The sequence below is a fragment of the Clupea harengus genome, chromosome 6 (assembly GCF_900700415.2).
Source record: "Clupea harengus chromosome 6, Ch_v2.0.2, whole genome shotgun sequence".
Classification (NCBI taxonomy): Eukaryota; Metazoa; Chordata; class Actinopteri; order Clupeiformes; family Clupeidae; genus Clupea; species Clupea harengus.
Genome location: NC_045157.1, coordinates 12,704,259 through 12,724,627, shown reverse-complemented (window position 1 = coordinate 12,724,627; position 20,369 = coordinate 12,704,259). Strand labels below are relative to the sequence as shown.

General features: G+C 44.8%; 2 protein-coding genes across 2 annotated transcripts; both read right to left on the bottom strand.

Annotated features, from left to right (window-relative positions):
- Window positions 1-386: 386 nt before the first annotated feature.
- Window positions 387-8,721, bottom strand: rlbp1a (retinaldehyde binding protein 1a). The gene is made up of 8 exons (XM_012836588.3): window positions 8,591-8,721; window positions 7,375-7,412; window positions 6,369-6,497; window positions 5,966-6,170; window positions 3,897-4,075; window positions 3,405-3,563; window positions 2,570-2,680; window positions 387-1,595 (listed from the first exon to the last, which is right to left on the bottom strand). Exons 2-8 carry the CDS (start codon window positions 7,381-7,383, stop codon window positions 1,449-1,451), a joined length of 939 nt encoding a protein of 312 aa, XP_012692042.1. The 5' UTR covers window positions 7,384-7,412; window positions 8,591-8,721; the 3' UTR covers window positions 387-1,448.
- Window positions 8,722-12,860: 4,139 nt separating this feature from the next.
- On the bottom strand, window positions 12,861-19,992 carry slc39a1 (solute carrier family 39 member 1). Its single transcript, XM_012836587.3, has 4 exons — window positions 19,480-19,992; window positions 17,509-17,639; window positions 16,629-16,946; window positions 12,861-14,794 (listed from the first exon to the last, which is right to left on the bottom strand). Exons 1-4 carry the CDS (start codon window positions 19,592-19,594, stop codon window positions 14,441-14,443), a joined length of 918 nt encoding a protein of 305 aa, XP_012692041.1. The 5' UTR covers window positions 19,595-19,992; the 3' UTR covers window positions 12,861-14,440.
- Window positions 19,993-20,369: the final 377 nt, after the last annotated feature.

Sequence of the window (20,369 nt, the reverse complement as noted above, 5' to 3'; positions counted from 1 at the left end):
CGTGCCAAGCTAGAGTTATGTTCCCGTTGGCTTTGTTCCGTTTCCTATTTTATTTGCCCCAAAAGTTCTATTGCAACACTTCATAGTACACAGAGTTCTTTGATAGAGCAAACATCAAAAACAAACAAGAAAAATAATGTCAATACAGGTTGTTGTCAGTTACAGACGCACCATATTGCAACAGTGAGTCCACATTCCTCATCTCGTCTTATTAAGATCCCTGAACACTGCTCAGTCTTGCTAATGCACACATTATGCTAATGCTAATGCACAGATGTAGCATGACCCCAGCTTCAGGAAATACCACCATATGAATAGGTATTTAGCCTGGAAAGGACTAACTGGTATGTTCTGTGGAAACACACAAATGAACTTTGGCAAAAGTATTTCAGTTTGCACATATTTTATTGAAAATGTTACAGCTCACTGTCAAACTACAGGAGGAGACCTACAATCAATACAAATGAAGTACAGCACAACTGGCGGAAAATATTTCTAGTGACAAACTGCTCTCTAGAACGAGGAAGTCCACTGGAGACCCCTGGGTCGGCTGGGTCCCCTCTGGTGCCAGGGTCTTGAGAAAGAGACTCCTGGGAAGGACCCGGTTATAGTACAGCTCAGCCCAGCACAGGAAACAGGAAGCAGACTTCCACATGAAATAAAAGTTTTTCTAATATTTTTCATTATTGCCAATGTGACAGTGGCATCAGTGAGAGGGAAGTATGGCTGTTTCTGGAAAACAAGAGGGAAACCTCTTGAGTTTGTGAGTGTGTGTGTGTGTTTAAAAACTGGTCTAAAGTGAGTGAGAAAACATTTAATAGTGTCCTACTGGAGTGTATTAAGGAAACATTTAATAGCGCATTACCATAATGCCATCTCCAGTATGTGTATGAGATTCATTCAGGTATAGGAGGTTTCCATACGGTTGGCCTCAGCCCCCGGTGGTGGGTCAGTGCTTTTGTCCCCTCTTTAGCTAAGCACTTAGTCTCATAGTTGTACACATGATTACACTACATCTCTACTCTTTAACTCAGTCAATACAGACTCAGTCTGAGGCTTTAGTCTAGAATATACCTGTAAATACGTAAATAAGGCAAAACAAAGACCTGGAAAAATAATGAACAAAATGTTGGAGTTTGTAACACGGTTGACCTCTGTCTCGTCTTCGCCAGGCGTTTCCCTCTGCACATCGTCAGAGGGTCTGCTGTGTAATCGTGGTGTGTTGACGTTTTTTTTTTATTAGAAAGACCTCTAAAACTCACCCTGATGACTAGATGACTCGCTTTTGTACAATACTTACTTTAGCCAGTGATTACTTTTAATACGACCAACCCGCCCCGTGTTTAAAACCTTTCTTCCTGGTTCCCCCTACAACAACATTCCTAGAACTTTCCTGTATTCCCGTGGGAGTCAGAGTGGGTGTTCCTGTGGCGACAGAGGTCAGGAGGTTAGAGGGCGGTATCCTCGGAGCCGAACAGCTTCACGGCGGTGGCCTTGCCGTCACAGTCGGAGCCTTTGCCGCCAAAGTCTGCGGGGAGTATCTCGGGGTCGAACTCCTTAAAGTAGCCATCGAGGTCCTCCCCATGGACAAACACCTGCGGTGGGCACGAGAAGCACAGAAGTAGTTCAGAGTGCAAACTAACATCAGCCAGGCCTTATAAGAGACTTCACTTCCAACAGTAAAAGGACAAACTTCCCATGATCAGGAGGCTCTACCAAGGTGAAGCTCAGTTTTGAAACCAGTAACACAGTCTCATATTGGTTTGTTATTCTCACAGTGACCTTTATTTAGATACAGTGTAATTGTGTGTGATTTCAAGTCTGAGAGGGCTTGGATTGGTTTCAGCTCCGTGACCCCAAACAGGCCCTATCATCAGCGAGCCCCGCACCCAGGTGCTGAGGGACAGGTGTGTGTGTGTGTGTGTGCTGAGGGACAGGTGTGTGTGTGTGAGTGCTGAGGGACAGGTGTGTGTGTGTGTGAGTGCTGAGGGACAGGTGTGTGTGTGTGTGTGTGTGTGTGTGTGTGTGTGTGTGTGCTGAGGGACAGGTGTGTGTCTGTGTGTGGGAGTGCTGAGGGACAGGTGTGTGTGTGAGTGAGTGCTGAGGGACAGGTGTGTGTGTGTGTGTGTGAGTGCTGGGGACAGGTGTGTGTTTGTGATGCTGAGGGACAGGTGTGTGTGTGTGTGTGTGTGTGTGTGTGTGTGAGTGTGTCTGTGAGTGCTGAGGGACAGGTGTGTGTGTGTGAGTGCTGAGAGACAGGTGTGTGTGTGTGATCCTGAGGGACAGGTGTGTGTGTGAGTGCTGAGGGACAGGTGTGTGTGTGTGTGAGTGATGAGGGACAGGTGTGTGTGTGTGTGTGTGTGTGGGAGTGCTGAGAGACAGGTGTGTGTGTGTGTGAGTGATGAGGGACAGGTGTGTGTGTGTGGGAGTGCTGAGGGACAGGTGTGTGTGTGCTGAGGGACTGGTGTGTGTGTGTGTGTGATGAGGGACAGGTGTGTGTGTGTGTGTGATGAGGGACAGATGTGTGTGTGTGTGAGTGGTGAGAGACAGGTGTGTGTGTGGATCTCACCCTCTCCAGCAGCTTGCTCTTCATGAAGGGCTTGACGACGTTGTAGGTGGTGGTGAAGTACCAGGGCTGATGGACCACGTGCACCGCCTTGAAACGAGCAGGGAAGGAGTCCTGCGCACGCGACAACACACAAACACACACACACACACACATTTGGGTACATCCCTAACAGTGATGTGTGTGTGTACGTGTGTGTGTTTGGTTCCCTCATGCAGGTGCTGCGTGCCTAGTTCATAGTACATATGTTTGTTTACATGAGTAAACAAAGCCCTAGGAGATGCAGTGTTCCAGAGTGCTGGTCAGTCTTGGATGTCAGCACCTTTATGCCATTAAGGACGATGAGTTAGCTGTATTGTAACTGTTAGCACCTTTATTCCATTAAAGACAATGAGTTAGCTGTATTGTAACTGTTAGCACCTTTAATCCATTAAGGACAATGAGTTAGCTGTATTGTAACTGTTAGCACCTTTTTTCCATTAAAGACGATGAGTTAGCTGTATTGTAACTGCCAGGAACTAGTTGGATCTCCGTGCATTACTGTCTTCAAACCCTTTAGTTTCCTAAAGATTTTGGCTTCAAAGAGACAAAGTTTCTGTCTTCAAACTGTTTAGTTTCTTAAAGATACTGGCTTCAAAGAGACCATCTGCATTCTTTCTAAAGATTAGGATTAAACCAAATAGATTAAAAGGATTGAATGCAAAAGCAAAAGTCCTTCCTCTCATGTGACTATCTATCTCCATGCATAATGTATTTTTATTGTGCATTGGTATGTATGTGTATTTGTCAATGTATGCATGCACGTGTGTGTGTGTGTGTGTGTGTGTGTGTGTGTTACCTGCATCATGTCCACCATCTTCTTCAGCTCAGTGTGTTTGATGCCGGAGGCGTGCTGCATGGTGAAGCCCTTGAAGTTCTCAATCAGGCAGAAGCCGTTGATCTGCGTCTCCTCGTTTTCCAGAAGCTTCTCCAGGATAACACAGTAGGCACGCAGCACCTGCATGAGGGAACCAAACACACACACGTGCGCGCACACACACACACACACACACACACACACACACACACACACACACACATAACAAAATAGATCAGTATGCAAAGCAGTGTACAGGCTGAACATAGAATGCTTAATATATATAATAGAATTATATTAAATATAATTTAACAATACATATTTCAGAGTAAGACACACATAGAAATAATGAAGGTCTGGAAGTCAATGCTCTGTTCTGTGCTGTTTCTAACGTTCTACTTTCTGCTGGTATCTACTCTCCACGTTCTCCACTAACATCTGTAACTGGGCATAGTAATCGATCATTCAGATCACCTCGTCAAAGGTGACCTCCTCCAGGTCCCAGTTCTCGATGTTGAAGAGCAGCACGGCGCGACCGTAGCAGTCCCGGGTGGAAAGGATGCGAGGGTACCCGGCCTCGATGGTGCTGCGCACAGCCTCAGGGGTCATGTTCTCAAACAGCTCAGGGTAGTCCCTACGGAACTTCACATAACCTGGGACAGGACATGACATCATATCAGTTCACTGTACTTCAAGGGGGAAAAGGGAAAAGGGAACCACTAAGGGTCACAGCAACAGCAAGTTTACAGCAACCTCAAAGGTTGTAAGTGTAAAATTCTAGGGTTCTGAGTGGAGTTATATGTGGAATGACCTGCAGATGTCAGTCTGAACACAGAGGGAACGTATCATGATTTCAATTTGAGAAGTACCTTGATTTAACTGTTGTAAATATGTAACTACACAAAACAGTGTCCTGAGTGGGCAGCGGTTGCGTTCAGGTAATTACTCTGAAAGTGCATTAAAGCAAGGGTAAGCCGTTGCCATGACAATACAAGACTTTAACCCACCAACAGACACTACCCACTCTCAGATCGGGGTTTCTGTGCGGAGGAGACATAATGACTACTCCGTCTGACCTCTTGCTTGTTTTCATTAAGGTCTTGGTGATCGAGGCACTGCACACACACACCCACACACACACACACACGCACACACACAGACACACACACGCACACACACAGACACACACACACACGTACACACACAGAGACACACTCACACGCACACACACAGAGACACACACACAGGAACACTCACACAATTGTTCGAGTCCAATTAACCTCTGAGAATTAGTACATGCTCTCACTGAATTCCTTTCCCACAGTGTGTAGATTCTGTATGTATGTGTGCGTGTGAGGGAGACGGAAAATGTGTGTGTGTGCACGCGCACGTATGTGTGTGTGTCTGTGTTCACATGGTATCCCTCTCCCACAGTGAGACTGACCAGTTCATGCTAGTTCATGTGCAGTGATGTGTGCTCCTGTTGCTGACATGTTATTGGGGTGCAAGTATGTAAGTATGCAAGTCTGCTGACTGTTTTTGTGTGTGTGTGTGTGTGTGTGTGTGTGTGTGTGTGTGTGTGTGTGTGTGTGTGTGTGTGTGTGTGTGTTAAAATATGGACCTATCATTGTGTGATTTTTTATGAAGGTATGTGTGTGTGTGTGTGTGTGTGTGTGTGAGAGAGAGAGAGAGCGAGAGATAGAGAGAGAGAAAGAGAGAGTAAGAGAGAGGGAGAAGGCTGTGCTCTAATCATTCTTGCACGTTTCCCACTGCCCCCTCCTCATGTCCTCATGAAAATAAACCATGCCCTATTTGTGCACAAAGCCTCTCTTTGTGGCGCTTTAAAAAGTTCCCAATTAATGGCCTGCATTCTCCTCTCCCGTCATGCCTATGAGCATGATTCAAAGATTCACAAACGCAAAACAAAGGAACATTCCGCCGCCGCCAGATTACACAAACTATCACACAATGCATCGTCATGGAAACAGAATGCCTGAGCGCACCTCGAGCCTACAGCCAGCATCACAGCCCTCAGCAGAGACGGCACAGAAACAAAGATGTGATGATGATGAGTCCTCCATAAAGCTTCATTTAGCACTATGAAAGGCCTACTGTATACATCATACACTGTGTTGCATGTGCAATTAAACAGAAAAGCACAGTCTCATTGGAAACTGTACAAGCACTCATGTTAGATCGATTCTCTTCAGGAATATTTGCTTTGCACATGTCGCCTATGTCAAATGATTGCATTAAAAAAGACATTAACATATTGCCGTCACACCTTTTCCTAAAAACGTTATTGTTTAAATATATATCATAAATAATATCAAAGCATAAATAAATATGCTTTCCCAATAGAACAACATCCCTATGTAACAAACAAACAAACAAACAAAAAATAAATAAAGTGACAAAAGGATTGCTGTTTTCCCAATGAAAACTCATTATACCAACCAAAATAATGCCAAACCCAGCTATTCTGAAGGTGTGCTATGTGGGATTTATGTAGATCTACAGTCACAGTTAGAAACACCATTTACCTTTCATGAGTTCGTGAGATCGACCCACGTCAAACTTGCGCGCCCGGATGAACCTCAGGAGGAAAGAGTCGGGTTTGTCCCCGAACTTCTCCTGCACGGCCTTGGGCAGGTCGTCTCCCTCTCCAGCCTTCTCCTTCATCAGGGCTCGCAGCTCCTTCAAAGCGGACACGCGTCTCTCCGGAGTCTCGTTTAGCTCATCCTTAGCCTGTCCACAACACACAACATGAGAGTGTGTGTTATATATATTCTGACTGGCACTATGCATTAAAAAATAGGTTCTTACTGTATCTAAGGGTGATGAAAGGTAGTCTAAGGTTAACTGTGTGAAGTGTGTATTGTCCTTTAGGTGTGTGTGTGTGTATGTGTTTTTTTTTTTTAAATCTATGGATGTGTGTGATGCCACCTTCTGAATTGTATGCTCCGGCAGCTTCTTGCAGGGGCCATAGACGGGGCCGTGGTCTTTCACCGTCAGGTGCTCCAGTTTGGCCCTCATAGCCTGCTCTTCCTCCGACACCATGCGGAACGTCCCAGTCTGGTGGGGAGAGAGGGAAACCCAGGACACAGAAGAACAGCCATCATTAGACCAGAGCCCAGTGTATAACAAAGGGAACAGCCATCATTAGACCAGAGCCCAGTGTATAACAATGGGAACAGCCACCGTTAGACCAGAGCCCACAATGTTACAATGGGAATACTTCTGAGAAGAAAAAGCAGGCCAGAAGTTTAACAACAAATGTAATATGTTGTCCATCCCTATCTTACCCTCACCAAACACAACCCCCCACCCCCACCCACACAATCCCTCACCCCCTCACTCTATCTCCCCCCAGACCCCCCTCGAACACCCCTCTTAATCCTCCTCACATGATTTGGGCAAAAACACCTCTCTGAACCAGAAGGATTACGTCCATCCTACTGACTGTTTTTCTTCGATGGGGGTGGACTTTCAATGCTCCCCCAGTGCTGTGAGCTAAAGTTGGCACTTAACAGTGAAAAACAAGTTTGCCATATGACCCCCCAGTAGACACCACACTGGGGGGGTCACATAAGGACACTGGCACGAACATGACCAACATGTCAACATGGTTCACTTATTATGCGCTTCATGGTATCAGAGTAGCCAACTTTCAAGGCTGACTTGGCGTGAGAATTGGTGAGATTGACCAAAACAGGTGTATTTTTTTGGCGTGTGATGCATTGAAGTCCATTTTATTTCCTTCAGGATGTAAAAGCGAGTTTCTCTAACCACAAGCCTGAGAGTTGGCAACCTTGTGGTATAGAAACAGCAAGGTGTCTGTTTTACCGTGAGAAACTACTCAGAAACTACAATACCCACATGCCACATTCAGTATGCAATGTAATCGGATGTTACTTAACTGACTATCTGTGGTCGGTGAAATGGTACTTACAGCAGCCATGCTCTCAGCTCCTTAGACAGACTCAAACCCTGCGGAAATAAAGGAATGCTTGTGATTACATTCCGAAATCAGCTTAACAGCGGTCAGTCGTCCCAGGCTATTTCATACAGCACTCCGTAAAAGCCTGTCTTATCTCTTCCTTATGTCTTTCTCAGCAGCACAATAGAGGGAGTCCGTGTGGTGGGCGAGGGGAAGGTTTACATTAATCCTGTTTTAGGTCTCTTCACAGAGCCTCTTACGTCTGATCAACTATACAAACACATTGACCCCTCCAGACCAGCAGCATCTTATTTAACACACACTCTCTCCATTTATCCCCTTTGTATCTCTCACATGCACACACACACACACACATACGAACACACACACATCCATAGATTAAAAAACACACACATACACAAACACACACACGCAAACGCAAATGAACCACAGATGTTTTATCAAACTGGTATTAAGGTTATTCATCTTATATGAGATATCTGAAGTTTTAGGTGCCAGTCCTACAATCATATATGTATAACATTTTAACAAACCAAACACAACACTATTGTTTTGACTTTCTACCGTTGACTGAGTGTCATTTACAAGAAATCTCTTCTTTTTTTCTTCATTCCATTCTGTCAACAAACACATCATAGATCCCTGGGACAGGATTAAGGACAGGATATCTGTTGTGTCTGAAATGTGCCAGTCTATGATTTGCTCTTGTTCTAATCATCTACCGCACTTGCATGTGAGATTAAATGTATTGTGTATGAATGTATTGTATAAATGCTGTAAATAGGGATACAAATTAAATCCATGGTTTCTTCTCCCAAAGTATCTTGTGTCTCACACAAAGTTAAATCCTATCATTTTATATCTTTGTCGTTCACAAAACACATGACATGTCATTTTCCCAATATTAATAATTTGTATTAATAAATAACTTTTAGACATTTGTAATTACCTCCATGACATATTGTATAGCTAATCAAGACAAATAATACATGAGTTGTTGCAAGTGTTCATATCATTTTCACTGACATATAGTCTTTATGGCTAACAACACTGCACTGAAGTTCCTTAATTAAACATCATTAAACACCTCCATTTCATTTGATTCAAGTCTTTGAATCTACACAGTAAATAAAACCCTTATTAAAGATGGAAGTGGAAGATTATAAAAAAAGCATAAAAGTAAGTAGGCAGGAAGGCAGAGACTTACTTGATGTGGCGACGCTGGAGCACTGCAGGCTAGGCAGGAGTGAGAGAGAGATAAATAGAGAAAGAGAAAAAGAGAGACTCTGGGGGGAGGACAGCGGGGGCTCTGTGCAAAGAGGAGAGGAGAGGGGAGGAGGAGAGGAGAGGAGAGGAGGAGAGGAGAGGAGAGGAGAGGAGAGGAGGAGAGGAGCTGGGCAGATTGAGGGGGGTGGAAGCAGAGCAGAGTGATTTGTAGTGTCACTCCGTGCAGAGATTAGCTTGTCACACAGCATCACCACCGCTTCATGAGTACCCATGGTGTCCGCTCCCCTCAAAAACCCCACACTCCCTGATCCGTCTGAATCGCTCACTAAACTCTCTTTGTCAGGCATCACTGCCAAACACGGCGCTGCTAAAGTGTCCTAATGCGGCCAAGACATGAGCCACAGAAAACGCAAAAGGGAACAGAAACACTTGACTTAAACACTTGGATCTTTAGCAGGTCTGTGAGACAAAGAGAGGCCGACGCGGCCATGCATCTGTGAGAGACAGATACCAGTCAGACGTCTGTAGCAGACAGACTGGCAAAGAACGGGCACCTGGAGGTCTGGAGGAGCTGGGCAGAAAGAGCTCTGTGGAAAGACTAATGAGGTCTGCCACTTCACGTCACTGAGTTTAGTTATCTTAGTCATTCATCACAGAGCCTCAGTCAGTCAGTGGGTGGGTGGGTGAAGACAGCAGCTACAAGATGTGTTTGGGTTTGGCTCAATAAAACATATTTTGTCTGAGTGTAAAACTAGCCTGACCCAGGGTCAGATATAAATAATTTGCGTGTTTGAGAATAAATTAGTTGAGGTTAACTCTTTACCAGTTAATGACAGAGACAGTAGGATTTCCTTTGTGCAACAGGGGCTGAAAAGTGGACGCCAAGCACGTACACACAGTCCTGGCAAATGGGGCAAAGCGCAGGATAGGACATTGTTGGCTGCTGTCGGTAGACAACTACAAATTTAAGTTCAACTTCAAGTTGCTGTGACTGCTATGAGACCAGACATGGTGTTGTGTACTTTATTGAGTTGATGATTCCCTTTGAACTAACTGAGTCTTGTGAAGGTGTATCATGTCTGCTGTTGCTACCTCCCTTCCTAACTTGCACTTCTACTAGTGCTTAACTTGCACTTACAGCAGTTACATTCCTGCACTTTTTTTTCTATTTCTTATGTAAAATAGTATTTGTTGTTACACTAGGTCTCTATTGCTCGTAGCTTGACTGTTCCCTCCCTTGTACGTCCCTTTGGACTAAAGTGTCTGCTAAATGACTAAATGTAAATGCTGTTGTCTGTGGTAGTGGCATGTGTCCTAGCCCATCATGGGCACCCATCCAGTCGGTTCTGTGTTGTTGTGGTGTCCTGCTGCATCTATGGTTGGCCCATTGTTATATTAGAAGGGTTAGGTTTCGGGGTATGGGTACTGGCATGTGACAGTGAGAGGACTGGGCGCTGTGGGAAGTCCCTAACCAATAGCACAAGGAATTTCACACCTTTTCCTGTGTATAACTCAAATAAAATTAAAAGTCTTCCACTTAGGTTGAATTCGTCATTCACTGGGTAGAGTATCACAGTAAACAGGAAATACATTATTTTTCACTTGTGGTAGTGGGATATCAGTGCAAAGCTGTAATCACAGGCTATTCTATCTAACCTTTGATCCAGAGCTGGGTTTATACTGTAAGCAGCTCACCCCGAGTCATTCAAATGACCCCTGTACAGTTACACAGTGCAGACAGAAATATATGTGAGTGTGTGTGTGAGTGTGTGTGTGTGTGTGAGTGAGAGAGAAAGGGAGAGAAAGAGAGAGAGAATGAAAGATTTGTGCTCACATATGCTCTTACAGAGATGCTTGTGTATGCACACGCACCCATCTGCACTTCCTGGTATGCTTCATCAGAGATGACCTCCGTCTGGACTCCCATGCCGCTTAAGGACACTCTGCAGCTGTCTCTAAATGCACCTCCCTCCGTCAGGAGCAGTAGCTGTCTCTAAATGCACCTCCCTCCATCAGGAGCGTCAACTGTTTCTAAGTGCACCTCCCTCCGTCAGGAGCAGTAGCATGGTGATGCTCATTCTACACATCCACATTTTATAGACCAAAAGAAAATTGATTTTTAATGATTTTTTGACATTTAACCAAGATGAGCCTATTAAGAAATAACACACCAAAACACACACACACACTCACATGAACAGTGTCAGACCAGTCATATCACAGTTTTGGCTTTAAGAGAGTTTGCAAGTTGGTTGCTAAACTGATTCCCCAGCCCCCCCCCCCCCCCCCCCACCACCACCACCACCACACACACACATATGCGCGCACACACACACACACACACACACACACACATACACACCGATGCACACACAAACACACATGACTGCTGTGTTGTATTGGGGTGAGGGGATGTGGTTTTTTTTTAAGGTGAGCTGTGAACTCATATGAAAATGTAATAGTCGTAAAAAACAGGCTTCCTGGGCCAGTCTCTGACAAGGATTTGGCAATCACAGAGAATCATGTGAGGGACAACCATCCGAATGTAAAAAGAAAACTTGTGGTGTGGCAGAACAACTCAAAATTCACGCTGAGGAATGGATGTTTATTTGACCATAATTATCGCACAAACTCCCCAACTACGACAGCAGACTGTATGGTGTATAACCTTAAAACCTCATTCTGGCACCAAATCCATTGCACTGAGTTTGACGTTGTAATCCAGCGATGACTAATTATTTATCTCGCTCGGGCATCCATGTAACCTGTGCTGGATGCACTTTCTCTGATTACTATCTCCCGATAGGTGACCTAAAGCCCACAAACACACCTCACCACTGCGCGCCATTAATTAAACAGCACCTTTAACATAATCACACAATATCTCCTCAGCAAAAAAGGCAAACCATGATTAATTCACATAAGGTTCGAACACGAGCTTCACAATTTTAATTATCGAACTAGGGCGCTCTAAGCGTGGAGTGGTGGAAGACGTCAAGGACATCAGTGTGAAGGCGACTCCTGATTAATCTCAGCTGGCGACAGACGTTCAGTTGGGTCAAGGTCAGAACCGACTCACAGAGCGGCCTGCTTGTGTGATGAGTGTATACTCACAGAGCTGGTGTGGGCTAATGAGCACGCTGGAATGAGGGCAAAGGGCTGCGTTACAGAGGGGAAGTCCTGCTTGGTTGAGCGCAGACAAACGCAGCCCTGCCTCCCTGGATGGCAGGCCCCCGTTAATCACCTCACCCCGAGTCTTGTGGGCTCAGACACAGCCTTTGTGCTTCCCAGCGGCCCGCTCATTAGGATTGTACCCGGTCAAATGCTCTTTTTCTGCAGCGTCTTCACAACAGCGAAAGGGCCCCAGCCAAAGCTAAGATTAATGCCACTGATATGGTACTAAAGTCCATTACATAACATTGTATTTTAACATACACACTGAAAGGTTATTGTCACAACTGTTTTCCACTCAGACCACATAAGAACTCAACAAAACCTGCAATTAATGTGCAAATTCATTAGTGAAGTGTAATCTGTGTGTTGTCTTCCCTCCCTACATAGGCCTACTGATGTCCTTGCACCACAGATAAAAAAAAGACACTAAGCTATGATAGAGAGATGATATGCAAATAGAAATAACAGTGGTCCCTCCATGACCCTCTGTCCTCACAACCTTTTTCTGTAATGAAGCAGAGACAAGCAAGGAGGACCCAGGGGACCCGGTTAGGTCTGGACAGTAGTTCTGCCTTGCGGGTATAAGATCCCCACATCTCATCATCAGTTTAATACAAGTGAGACTAACTAGGACTAACTGTGCGATTCCATTTGTAGGTGTTCAAAATCTGTGTCAGAAAGACATAAAACAAGAACAAGAAAATGTGTATTTAGCTGGTAAAGGGAAATAACGCTGAATGAGCGACAGGGGGAGCTTGCTGTATGCGGTGCTGACATTGTTGATCCGTTGATACGTCAATCCTCCTTATAGCATGCTAATGCTGCCTCCTAGTGGTCAACCAAGTCTATGCATAAGCGGAAAGGGGGAGACAGGTGACGTGATAAGAGAGCAGATGAGGTGTACTTCGTTACATTTATACTTACGCTCATCAAAGACGGACATAAAACCCATTAAGCCAGAGCTGTATGACCACAAACAAAGCAGGAAGGTGCAGCAGAGAACATGAGGGGGCTGTGTGGTCATCTTAAGCAAACATACATGGAAACCACATACAAAAGTCACACATGGCTACACATTGGTTTGATACAGGCATGGCCATGCTTTTATTACTGAGAGGAGGTGGTACAGAGTTGGCATAAGCAAGCCCAAACGACTCTCAGTTTAGGCATCAGGGCCACATGCCACAATAGCACACCATAGAAGAATGCTGCAAAGGTCCAGTCAATGGATGGCATATTTGACAGTGTAATACATTTCCCGCTGTGTGTTTCTTGAACCAATCATACTCCTCTTCTGAGTGTCTGCTGAAGAGTAAAACTCACCCCCACCATTGGCACAGTTGGCTTGTTCTGATATGTTTGTTGAATGGCACTTCACAATAAAAGATTCATATGAGAAATACAAAAAAATCATGAATACAAAACAACATTTCATTAGAAATTACTTTTTTTTTGTCAAGCTCCAATAATGACATGTATTTCTTGAAAACCCAAATTAAATCACTAATCATAGGTCAACTGCAACACTTCTCGAGTGGTTCATGAACCAGACTTTTAAAAAAAAAAGTTGAGGTTTAAAGGAACGCTAGATTTGGGCATGTGTGGCAACCACCCGTCACCTGCTGACTGACAATACACAGGTTCCGTAGCAAACGTGACTGATCCACTAGCCACACAGACCGATTCAAAAAGTCCCAGGAAACCACCTGAGATTCCACGTGCCAGTTCCAGTGTCAGTTCTTCCTAAGCCATCTGTCTCCAGGAGTCAGTGGGTAAGTGCAAAAGGCACAGTGTACAGAGAGTCATAAATAAATATGTGAAGTTGGCCATTTAAATGAAAGAAAGGCATTGCCTATTAAAAGTCAATACATATTCCACAGTTGTTGGCACCACCTAACAAAATTACCTCAGAAAGATTAGGGTCCTTGATTCTCCTTCAAACCAGTTTAAAAAGCGTGTAAAAATTAGATTAATTAACTCACTTTTAACATTGATAATAGAGTCTTGACTGGCAAATAAGAACATAAACAAAGATAAAAAAAAATGTAAAAAGGGAACTTTAAGAATTATAAAAGCTGTGATGGCTTTTTCACAGTGTGGACAGGAGATGTTAAAATGCAGAAACCACTGCCATTGTACTGAAGTGAGCTGAAGGCTGATTGAGGGAGTCTGATTTGACTTGTGTGCTCTCCGTTCAGTCAATATGACCCAATGCTCTTCCATGAAGACAAGCAGACTCAAGCTTCCTACTAGTCAGCCATCCAAATGTACATGTCCAACATGCACTTCCTCTCACTGCCTTGTATCAAAGGAAAAATCTCCTTCCTGTGCAAATCAGCCTTCATGGACAGCAGCCCAGTGTCAGTACCTTAGGAATACTTTTCTGCATCCCTCTCCTTTTGAGTGCACATCTACCAAACAACATCAGCAGTCTGTCATTTTGTCTGCTCCTGAGAAGCTCACGTCCTCAGTGAAATGATTTAAGAGGATGTAGATACATGCTTAGCATGCCAACACCAAAAGTCAGCGCTCACAACGGAAAAGGAGTAGGGATATAGCGTTAAAAATCTTCTCATTCTATCCTTTCATCTCTCTCAGTCTGTCTGTCCTTACTTTTAATGTCTTTCATTTTTTTAGGACTTTTCCTCTGTGCGTCTCAGCCCATGAAGCAGAGTCCTGCCATGACGCTGAACCCGATGAGGATGAAGAGCACCTTGGGCAGCTGCCTCTCGGGGGAGTTCAGCTCGTGCGGCAGGATCTCCAGGAAGGTGATGTAGATGAACGTGCCCGCCGCCAGCCCCTCCAGCACGGCCTGGATGAGCGCCCCGGACGCCAGCCGGGCCTCCATGACGCCGATGCCCACGCCGATGCCCAGCGGTGACATGAGGGCGAAGACGAGCACGTAGGCGGCCACCCAGAGAGGCGGCACGGCGCTCTGCACCAGCTTCACCGACAGACTGAACACGATGATGCTCTTATGCACGAGGATGGCGATGCAGATCTCCAACACCTGCAGGGACACAGACGAGGGGAAGAGCTGAGGACACAGACGAGGGGGAAGAGCTGAGGACACAGACGAGGGGGAAGAGCTGAGGACACAGACGAGGGGGAAGAGCTGAGGACACAGACGAGGGGAAGAGCTGAGGACACAGACGAGGAGAAGAGCTGAGGACACAGACGAGTGGGAAGAGCTGAGGACACAGACGAGGGGAAGAGCTGAGGACACAGACGAGGAGAAGAGCTGAGGAGTTGTCAGAAGGGAGCCTTCTGGGAGCTTGTTTGAAACCTCCTTTTTAATTGATCTTTCAAAGTCAGGGATTGAGATTCAGGGGTGCTAGGGGTCAACTCAATTGGAGAAGTAAAGTTGAGATTGCAAACTAGAAAAATAAAGTCATCAATAAATGTTAATCAGTTAATAACAGACATCCTCAATAGATTGGATTTCACTTTGCCTCATGCTGTTGTCTGATTATGTTGTTGTAAACCCCACATTAACATTTCCTGCCTCATCCACCTCAAGAATACAGATAGCAAGTATTCTTGATTATATATATATATAAATAAAAGAATATCAAGATTCTTGCTATATATATTAGCAAAGGTACATGTACACTGTGAAACAACTTTTAAAAGGCTCTGATCAAATTGCAGTAAAGCCATGCTGGACAGCCTGCTTGGTCCTTCAGCCAATAGAAATCTCAGGCTCATCCCTAACAGTAAGACCAAATGCTTTCTATTTGCCATTTTCATTATAAAGCGTCTATGTTTCTGATGGCCGGCCATTGTAATTAAAACCAGGAAGCACTTGAGCACCGAGCACCAAGGGAAAAAATCCACAGGGTGGTGTGTCACAGCCTCCTCTGAGTCACATGTTAGAGGGCAATGCATTGCTGACATGCAGACACTGGTCAGGACTTTCACTTCCACAAGCTCAGCAAGAAGATGCCCGTTAAAGTATGGAGTGCTTCAGTGATATCAGCAGCACACATGCTGTGCCTGTAAAGAGTAAAGAGTAAAGACAACCCTATAAACTGCAGTGAAAGCTAAAAGCAATGTCCTGATTGGCATTAGTGCACCTGAGGTGGGCTATGCTGTTTAAACAGAAAAAGAGATAAAGCCGCTGTCCAAAGCCTCCTGTCCAGGTCAGTTTCAGGGATTACGCAACCCTTTGGGATGCCGTGCACCAGTTAATGCACAACTGCATGTGATTTCCGCTTTCTACTCTACTCAAGTTCCATGTCATCTATTAAGAAAATAAAAGTAGGGGTATAAAGCTCAGCAACACGCGTGCCACGTTTACACAAGGTTAATACCCTTCCAAATGCATGCATTTAATACAAAATCACCTATGGTAAAAGCAACAGAAACAGAATGTTTGATTACCGAATTAAGACTTTAAGTGAATGGAAGTACTCAGCAAACACTGATTTGTGTGCATTACAGTGGACATGCTGGTTTACGCAGATGGTGACTATGGTGAGCTAACCTTTGAGCTTCTGTACACTAGTCACATGGGAGAGTTTAGGTGCGTGATGAAGCACAGAACACAATAAAGAACAGTACAGTACAGCACCCAATGACATTGTGTGTCCTTTGCACTTTTAACACACACACACAGACAGTTGGACAGACATACACACTGACAGATACACACAGACACAGACACATGGACACAGACACATGGACACAGACACATGGACACACACATTTCTTTATCCTTATTGTGAAAAGGACACATTCATACTGTGTTGGTAGCAGAGAGGGAGTGAGGCGAGAGAGAGAGCGAGAGAGAGAGAGCGAGAGAGAGAGAGAGAGAGAGAGAGAGAGAGAGAGAGTGCTCTGACCTTTGACTCTGTGGTCTGGAGGCCGATGGCCAGCCCCTCAAACACAGAGTGCAGCGAGAGGGAGAGGAAGAGCATGAAGGAGCGGAACGAGGAGTGGGCCTGCAGGTCCATGTGCACGTGATGGCCAGCGCTGCCCTCCAGCTCGTTAATATGGCCGATCGCCTGGCCGTGGCTGTGGCCGTGTCCAGAGCTGTGATTGGATAAGAGGGGCTGCCGCTCCTCACTCCGCGGCCTACTGCAGGTCTGGACCAGCCGCTCGAGGATGAGGACGGTGAAGAAGCCCAACGCCATGATGAACTCCGCCAGGGGGAACTCAGTCTGAGACGCACAGGGAGAGGGAGAGGGAGAGGGAGAGAGGGGGCAGGGGAAAAGGAGTCATAGTTATGACCCATGGGAGTATAACAACAGCAAAAACTGAGAACAATGAGAGTGAAGAGGAAGAGGCTCTACTTGGTTGTGTTTGAAACACTGATACAACACTGAAATCAGTAACTTTATATATCTATCTGTGGGTGTGTGTGTTTTGATGAGAGGAGTAGAGGAAGTTCCAAAATTAACCTATTGTTTTAAAACAAGTATTTTCACTGCTCATATGATCCTCCCTAAAGATAAAGGTTTATGTCTGTTGGTTATAGCATTGTGTGTGTTTGTGTGTGTGTGTGTGTGTTTGTGTGTGTGTGTGTGTGTGTGTGTGTGTGTGTGTGTGTGTGTGTGTGTGTGGGAGAGAGTATGTGTGTGTGGTAGAGAGTACGAGTGTGTGTGTGAGAGAGTGTGTGTGTGTGTATACAGGTGTGTGTATGTTTGTGTGTGTGTGGGAGAGTGTATGTGTATACAGGTGTGTGTGTGTGTGTGTGTGTGTGTGTGTGTGTGTAACACTCACGTCCAGCCCTCTCCTCTGAAACTCGGTGGAGATGTCAGACAGGTAGTCTGGGATTATGTCCAGGAGACACGCAGCGAGGAAGACTCCCCCCGCAAAGCAGCTGATGAAGCTCAACACCGCCCGATGAGTCTCTGCAGTCAAGGAAACCAGAACCAAACAGAACCTTAGATTTACACTCCTGACAGTTCTGTCCTGTTCGCGTAGCTGTTGTCACCAGCATGTATCAAATAAAATGATGATTATGGCATAATGCCTTATAGGTAAGAATAATGCAGGGGTGACAATAATTCACCTGTTCAGTGCAAAATACACTCAGTACTCCACTAACTGACACATACAGTATGGCACATTATCCTATAAAAGAGAATGGTTGACCTGAGATAATGATAAGCCAGCATTTATTTAATCACCAATGTTTTTATTCTCAAACAAAAGTCTAGTTGTTTAGACAGGTCAACGTCAACCATAAAACCACAAAAGTGCCATTCATGTTTGAAAACACGGAAGTAGTTTACTCAGGAATGACTTTATCACGCACCAATCAACACATCATCAGGACAATCAAATCAGTAGGATAAAGACATTTGTAACAGATTGGCTAAAATGGAGCTACATTTATCAGGACACTCCCAACTATGTTGCAAATCATGTGCTAATGTGTGCGTGCGATAGATGAAAACTGGGTCACTGTTACGTCCTTTTTGTTTTATGGTTGTTGTTTCCAAATGTATCTGTCCAAGTTTGTAAATAAACCAAACCCCATCTGTTGAATCAAGCCGATTTTGACTAGGTTTCCCCTTTATGGTACTACCAGCGGTGGATGACCGTAAGAGACTACTAAGGCTGCTAACACTAATAGACACCAAAAAACATCCATTACATCCATTTTGAAGACATTACTTTTTAAAAGCTTCATTTGTCATTGACCCCATTACAACTCCAGTGATCATCACTTTCTCATAATATAGCAAGGGGCTTGCTATGGTTATCGGCTCTAGGACTAAGGACCACACTGGCCCATGGAGAGTACAAGGTTTTCTGTGCTGAAGTGGAGAGAACAGCGCAACGCTGAGCTTTTCATTCAAGAGGAAGGACAACAAGACTGCAGTGGCCAAGCATCATGTCATGTCAGCATTACAGACCCTTCTATGCTCAACTCTGAAGTTTTGCCTGTGGGTGAATGTGGAGCTGAGAAGAACAGGTTTGGAGGCAGGGTATAACATGTTAGATCCCGAGTTGGCCTCTGAACGTTGTCACATGGTGTCTGGGGGGGGGGGGGGGGGGGGAGTACATACAACTTTTCATCTATCCTCAGATCTGTGTGATGTCTTAATGGATGTTATGATTGACATGTTGAAACATTAGTTAAATTCAGTTCCACCCCCTTAGTGTCTGGTGGTAGTGCTGTGTCTGCTAGGGTGGGGTTGGGAGGGTGGCCAGTAATCATGTGACTCTCAGATCTGTTTTAGGGAAACAGGCTTAATGATTTCTTAGCCAGTAAATATTTGGGTCGATTGTGAGTTGGTTCCAGCTAAGTGATGGTTCAATCACTTCTAGGTGGCATTTGGGCAGTCAGTCTAACGACACTGCTTTGATGGCTTGTTAAGACGTGAGGAGAAAAGCTTTTGCTACTGATGTTATTAGAAGCTGTTACTTCTAGCTGTAAGCTGCTACTGATGTTATTAGAAGCTGTTACTTCTAGCTGTAAGCTGCTACTGATGTTATTAGAAGCTGTTCTTTCCCTCTCCACACAAAGGTCGCTTACTTACTGATAGATGGTCGTGATTAGCAGAACAAAACTGGAGGAAATCATTAGTTAGCAAACAGCAACCTAAGGCTGCAACAGCATACAGATACTGAACGTAGGCGTTACTCCAGGGAAAGGAAGGGAGAGATTGAAAGAAATAGAAACTCTCCATAACAAGCTACCCACAACAATTGCCAGTCAAAAGCATAGTCGGTAGTACATACCCGTTCCACTGGTCTCTCGAAACCATGCCATCCGAGCAGGAATGAATCCGAAAAAGAGTGTCAATAACAGCAATCCCACGAGGGCGCCTATCTTTACCTGTAAAATGTAATCCATGCTTTACAGCTAATCTAGAAGCCCACTGCTAGCTGGTTGGTCTCTCACTGTTTTAGTAACTGAGATGGCTACTGTTGGTAAACAAACTATAATAGCAGCATAGAAGGCTAGGCTGTCAAACCAGGTCAACTCTTTCGAAAAATAGCGCTTCCGTTCACCCGAGTGTAAGTCATCGTTGAAAAAGAGAAGGCAGGGTCGCTAGGTACATGTTTAACATCTGTAAAGCACTAACTACATTTCTAAACTAGTGTCTCCGGTGCTAGTGACTGTCCATGTTCTGCAGTTCATCGATTGGACTCCGCCCTCTGATGTATCACCTGACCATGGATGTTCTAAAAGAGAGATACTCTACCAATCCCGTGCTTAGTTCGCTTAGGTCACATGCCAACAGTGTCAGTGTAGCTTGCACACGAAATTGTAGTGCTGCTGACTTAACTGAAGACTTTCAACGAGAAGGCAAATCTTCAACTGTAAAAATATCTTCAGAAACACAGCTTAAGAATATAACACTCTGATTAGGCTTGATTACATTCTGGAAGCTTCAACGAAATTGTAAAATAGATCTCTAATTGTATTTGGCCAAAAATTGTCAGTATGTTTTTTCCTTATAGTGGCCATGACCGTGGCTCTCCGTGAGCTTAGTCTTTGCGATTTTACCCTCTCGTTTGCAAACATAAGATGGTCACGTCATGTGACTTCACGCAAATAAGAAAGAAGCATGACGGATAAAATCTCGGTGGCAAAAGCAAAGGCATGGGTAAGGCGGGGTGAACAT

Excerpts from the sequence above, each read along its gene's own strand:
- rlbp1a (XM_012836588.3), bottom strand. Across the intron at positions 2,681-3,404 it reads AGATGGTGGACATGATGCAG|GACTCCTTCCCTGCTCGTTT; the intron begins GTAACACACACA and ends TCGCGTGCGCAG. Across the intron at positions 1,596-2,569 it reads AGAGCAAGCTGCTGGAGAGG|GTGTTTGTCCATGGGGAGGA; the intron begins GTGAGATCCACA and ends TGCCCACCGCAG.
- slc39a1 (XM_012836587.3), bottom strand. The coding sequence starts at position 19,594 with ATGGATTACATTTTACAGGTAAAGATAGGCGCCCTCGTGGGATTGCTG. Across the intron at positions 17,640-19,479 it reads TCGAGAGACCAGTGGAACGG|AGACTCATCGGGCGGTGTTG; the intron begins GTATGTACTACC and ends CCTTGACTGCAG. Across the intron at positions 14,795-16,628 it reads TCCAGACCACAGAGTCAAAG|GTGTTGGAGATCTGCATCGC; the intron begins GTCAGAGCACTC and ends GTGTCCCTGCAG.